The following is a 5,386-nucleotide window of genomic DNA, read 5'->3' on the forward strand; positions in this document are numbered from 1 at the left end:
TAGTACGGCAGACAACCTCATTATGACCGCTCATATCAAGACGGGCGATCATGAAGGGCCCCCAAAGGCCCATAGACACAGTCCGTGCCAGCTGTTAAACAGAAGAACCTCGACCGACCGCCTGACAGTAGTAGCTCTTCCTGGTCCCATTCAGAGGAGTATCGATACACCCCTGAGCTCTTGGCAAATACAACACTATGATCAGGGGCTATACACGCCACATCCAATGGACTCAGTCTGAGCCTCCAGCCCAAGCAAGTCCGCATCTTCCCACAGGGAGTCAATAGATTAACCCTACAAATCCACTCAGGCAAGGGGCTATGTCCATCGACAGTGGCGATAGCCTTCAATAGCAGCAACCCGCTCCCATCTGGTACTCTCAAACACCTCCTTATATTCCTTGCAGGATCCCTACGAGTTCGGTGAAAGCCTGCCAGAAGTGGCCTGGCGTAAGTCCAGACGACCGTCATAAGTTCATCAGGAACTTCATCGTCTTCATTGTCGCCCCTATCTAGTTTCGCCAAAGCCAACAGAGTGCGATCAGTCTCGGTAGGAATAGGCCATACATTTACATGCATTAAATTTATCCACTGAAAACTCCTATGTATACACTATCACAGCAAACATACAGCAAACATACCATTCTCCCAGTACTTTTCAAATGGACATACTCCACGACGAATATCCAAGGTTGACTCTGTGAAAGATACTAACTAGGTCACCATCTTGCCATTTCACTAGAACTACGCTTAAGCGACAATCGTTCCTATCAGCACTGTTATTGCGCAAATCACGATCCCGTAGCACTGAGCGGCAGTGCTCAATGTTAGTACCGCTCAATGCTACGAATCAGTAACGCAACGCAGCAACTTCTGACCTTAGGATTAGTGATTTACGAATGCTCCCAATCTGAAAAACACTTCTAGCAAAGTCATACCATACAAGTCAGATTTGCGCTGTCGAATTGCAGCGAGACTACTGGAGAGGATTTATAAGTCGCACTAGCAAGAACAAGTATCCAAAAATTGAGAAAATGCAAGTCAGCGCAAGATTGGCAAGAATCACCGTACTCGAATAGTCTATTACAGTTGTTGATTTCACAACATAATGGCCACCACGCTTGTCACTGTGAAGCCTGGGGAGATTCAGTTCCCCATCAGACCCTCTCAGCCTGTTACAACCATACTGAGGCTTGACAACAACAATAACAAGAAGTACAGTGTCGCGTATAAAATCAAAACGACGGCTCCTCGCAAGTACCTTGTCCGTCCTTCGAGTGGTCTGCTGAGCCCAGGCGAGTCGGCTGACATTCAGATCATACTACAGCCCCAGACGGGGGACTCTTCTATCGATCAACACGATCGCTTCCTCATCCAGACTGCTGTTTCCAAGTCCGGCAGACCCCTTGAGCGCGAGGACTGGAGCAAGCTCAGTAAAGACGACATAGAGGAACAGAAGATACGTGTCACGTTCAAGGCCTCAACTGGTGGTGGTGACACTACTACCACTGAGGGCTCCACTGAGACTAAAGACGACCTGCGTGCTAAGTATGATGAGCTCATTCAGTACACTCTCAGCGTGGAGAAGGATAAGAAAAGATTAGAACAGGAGATCGAGACTGTGAGTTCCCCCCTCCTGCCTACGCTTGTTACTTATCTTCAGGTAAAGCAATCGAGCTCAGCATCGGCTAACTCGAGTGGCTTTTCGACGAAGGCTCTTCTGACCAGCATTACTGTTGCTATCATCGTGGCTAGAATCGCTCCTTTCTTCGGCTACTGATGATAGCGATAATGACGCCTTGACCTGTTACCATTGGTCGTAGCCATCGTGACTATTCAACAATTCACTGTGCATTCAGTACGCATGCATAACCTCATCTCTCGCACCGGCTGTTGTGTTCCGTAGTCCGGTCAATAACAGTGTGGAAGCATAAGTCAACGAACATCGCTGAGAACCTTTCCATAAGTTGCACGATAATGTTCACGGGCTTTGGAGGCAACCGCATTCCTTCCTTGAGTCAAGGTCGAGAGCCCCAGCGTGGACAGGGCCTACGTGACACTATCAGACGCTATGGCGGCTCTCTAGCGCTACAAGGCGGAGTGGCTCGAAAGTGAGTTCACTGATTTCAATAGGAGGCGATTCAGTCATCTCTCAGGACGAGCCAGAGTTCTTTGGGCAGTCTTTCTCAGCTGAATGGTGGAGGGGTGTGGCAGCAGCAACAGACAGGAGGAGATCGAGGCTCGGTGGCCTCCTCAACACTGAAAGCATGTCGATTGACCAGCCTTACGCAGAAGAATGAGGTGGGTCATAAGGACAGGATGTGGAAAAGACTAGGGGGTCATGATGAACAATATTCCTGTAGGGGGCATCGACTGTCGCTGACCCGCCGCCGAAACGACGCTTAACAATAGGGCATCTGATGGGCTTATCACAGTCGCAAGCAATAGAGTCAACACAGCTCGCATCGACCAATCCTGGCCCTACTTTGTCACTGGAGGGTACAGCATGTCTACTGCTATTAGAACAGTCAGCTCTTTCAGCTGAGCCTACTCCAAGCGTTACTGAAACTATACCGCCGACTCTCCCTCCGTCGCCGAGGCACGAGAGGAAACCTGGTCTGAGGTTGCTGTCGGAGGTGGCACCTTCGCGAGGAAAGGGCTGTGGAAGGCTACGGTGCAGGTACCGGGTTCAACGCAGAAAACTAATGACTCGATGACGATGAACGTCGATGAGATATCGGGTGAGAGTGGTCCGATGATGCTCGATATGGGAACGCAGGTAGGCGGAACTTGAATAAGGGTGGCAGTTCGAGAGTCGTTGAGCGGTGACCAGCCGATCATGGTGTCAACATGCTCAGATGTCAGCATGCAGAGAGATGCGCGTGAGTTTTGAAGGCGTGCCTGCTGAATCCAGCGAGAAAGGGCAGGATATAAGTAAGGGACCAACCGATTAGCTTACTTATTGGCACTCGGCATGATTTGATCGTTGACCGCCTCGATTTAGTCTTGTCGCTTCAGCGCACCTCGTGTGAGAGTAGCTTGAAAATATGGTAGACTGAAATGTTGTTTGTCTAGCCCAAGACTGTAGATAGTTTCGTTCGGGAGGACTTATATTTCCGTTAGCCTGACTTTGCGACACTGCTCTTAGCGCTAACACAATTGTATCCGACAAGAGTGTATCAGAGGCACTCAGGCCTGAGTCAAGCGTCTACCGACATTTCCACGTCCCAAGTCATTGACGCGGTGAACGAGTCGCGGGATTTCATCGACCAAAGATTGGGAGAGACACGAGATGAACTCAAGGAGGGATTCGAAACAACCGCTCGTGTATGCGTGAGCCTTGTGGGGTGTCACTAGATTCCGTTCTGGTAGGAGATCGTCGCTGGAGCGATAGCTGAGGAATCAGCGAAGTTGGAGGCCTCCATCGCTAAGACGGTAGCGGCTAGCAGTGAGGAGCTTCGATCTGAATTCAAGTCGGCTCAAGAAGGGTTACATCTGCGTCTGAAAGCTCTAGGTTAGTCGACACGTTATGGTAGGTTGGTTTAGTTTTGGTGACACGTTATAATAGGTGTTGAAATCGAGGCTCTGCGTACAAGTACCTCGCAACAGTATGTTATCGGAGAGCTCGAACGGTTGAAAAGCATCGAGTTGACCTGTGAGCAAACGAAGGCTCGCTTGGATCAGATAGAGGCAGCATGGGCGGAACGTCGGTCGATATTCTCCATGGTGCGAGCGGAAATGCTGTTTGCTTTTCTAGGATTCAAGGCTCTGCAGAGCAGCAGCAGGATAGGAGTGAGTACACCAATGACGCCACCGAGAGCTGCCGTGACCAGTCGAATAACGGTCGCCGAACAGAATGCACCGCAGCGGAGGAGTGCCGCTGTGCTCAGCACGTGTAGACAAGAGAACGACGACATCGTGCCGAGGAGGGGAATAGTCGCACGGCCCTCAACTGCTGGGTGAGATAACCCTCGCCGTCCTTCGAAGGTTCAGTTAATCAGGCGTGTGCTTCGGAGTTATTGTCAGTGTCGGATATATGTTTGCTTTCCTCGGTTGAGCTCGAGAGCTTCCTAATTCATTGAAGGAGTTTATATACGGCATCGTGTATTATATCGGCATATGTAAGTGTTCGGAAACCAACAAGGATTTACCAAAATTTCCTCAGAATATTCGTATTGTCACCAACATATGTAGCTGACCATGTGTGCATATTTTTCTACACTGGTTATCGTTCGCATTGATCGGTGGAAGATTTTATGGTGTTCAGGTCCGAGCGAATAAGTCTTCTCGGGTCCGCAGTTGGGTTCCGAGCGAATCTTGCAGTGCATGAGCGTCGGAGGTCATCGAGGATTCAGGCTCTAGCGGAGCGAAGCGAAAAGAACAGCTTGGATCTTACGGTTGTATGCCCCGAAGTTGACCAGGAGCCCATAGTCAAACCCAGAGCGAAGGCAAAAGGGCGGCCGAAAGGAAGACCGAAAGCAAAAGCGAAAGCGAAGGCGAAGGCGAAAGCGAGGAGGAAACAAACCAAAAATTCAGCGGTGTCGGGTGAGCTCGAGGTTTCGGCGAAATGTTCTACGGTTGAGGTGCCTGAAAACAGTGGTGAGTCGAGAGCTCTGATACCAGGACAGGCAGCACCGAGCGTTGAGCCTAGATTGTCTTTATTGAAGCGCCGTAGGCGTACATTAGTCGGCGATGCTTAAGCGGATAGTTTAGGCTGAGATCTTGACCCGTACAGTACTTACTACCACTTCTACTTCGGTACACTAGACTGGATCATAAGTTTCGTATGGCAACTCACCATTGATTTTGCGGTGTCATCGCATGGCATGGCGCACGGTTTCACGCACGTAAAGGGGAAGATTTCGTTCAAGTTGGGAAGGCGGTGGAATTGGCCTGTCCGAGTCAGTGCCTCGTTTGCGTGCCATGTATGCGGAAGTCTAGCATGCATGCGCGTTGGAATTGATTCACCTGCATAAGCGACTCGCGAATAGCGAGCCGATCGCAACTTCTCGCGTAGTACGTACGGTACGTAACGTACCTGTTATATCTCGAGTAGTGGGCAACTCTGAGGCAGAAAGTCCAGTTACTGGACTCCAGTAGGTACCTTCCCATGGAGGGCCTCTCTCCTGAGTAGTCTTTAGTGGAGCATTGAACTTGAGCACAACATGGGGTCCCCATGATGGGGATGTCAGTAGACCGTACTTTACGAGGGTTACGTCCGGACAAATGTATTCCGGAACACAAACTGAGTTTTCAACGATCACTTCACCTACTGTAAGCCCGAGCCAGAGATTGCCGATATCCAGTGCGCATAGACACCACAATCATACTCTGGGTAGCTTTGATCATACAGACTCGCTGTTCAGTTTGGTCTGCTCATCTCCCGT

At 50.1% G+C, this 5,386-nt stretch overlaps 2 protein-coding genes across 2 annotated transcripts; both read left to right on the plus strand.

Moving 5' to 3' along the window:
- Nucleotides 1-1,107: 1,107 nt before the first annotated feature.
- Pmar_PMAR010659 (Vesicle-associated membrane protein-associated protein B/C, putative) lies at nucleotides 1,108-1,779 on the plus strand (the record flags this gene model as incomplete). The annotated part of the gene is made up of 2 exons (XM_002776662.1): nucleotides 1,108-1,620; nucleotides 1,663-1,779. The coding sequence occupies 2 exons, from the start codon at nucleotides 1,108-1,110 to the stop codon at nucleotides 1,777-1,779; spliced, it is 630 nt and encodes a 209-aa protein (XP_002776708.1).
- Nucleotides 1,780-2,712: 933 nt separating this feature from the next.
- Pmar_PMAR010660 (hypothetical protein) lies at nucleotides 2,713-3,898 on the plus strand (the record flags this gene model as incomplete). Its single annotated transcript, XM_002776663.1, has 6 exons — nucleotides 2,713-2,778; nucleotides 2,858-2,933; nucleotides 3,148-3,332; nucleotides 3,372-3,513; nucleotides 3,568-3,709; nucleotides 3,757-3,898. The coding sequence occupies 6 exons, from the start codon at nucleotides 2,713-2,715 to the stop codon at nucleotides 3,896-3,898; spliced, it is 753 nt and encodes a 250-aa protein (XP_002776709.1).
- Between the last annotated feature and the right edge of the window lie 1,488 nt (nucleotides 3,899-5,386).

The sequence above is a fragment of the Perkinsus marinus genome, assembly GCF_000006405.1.
Source record: "Perkinsus marinus ATCC 50983 genomic scaffold scf_1104296953060, whole genome shotgun sequence".
Lineage (NCBI taxonomy): Eukaryota > Perkinsozoa > Perkinsida > Perkinsidae > Perkinsus > Perkinsus marinus.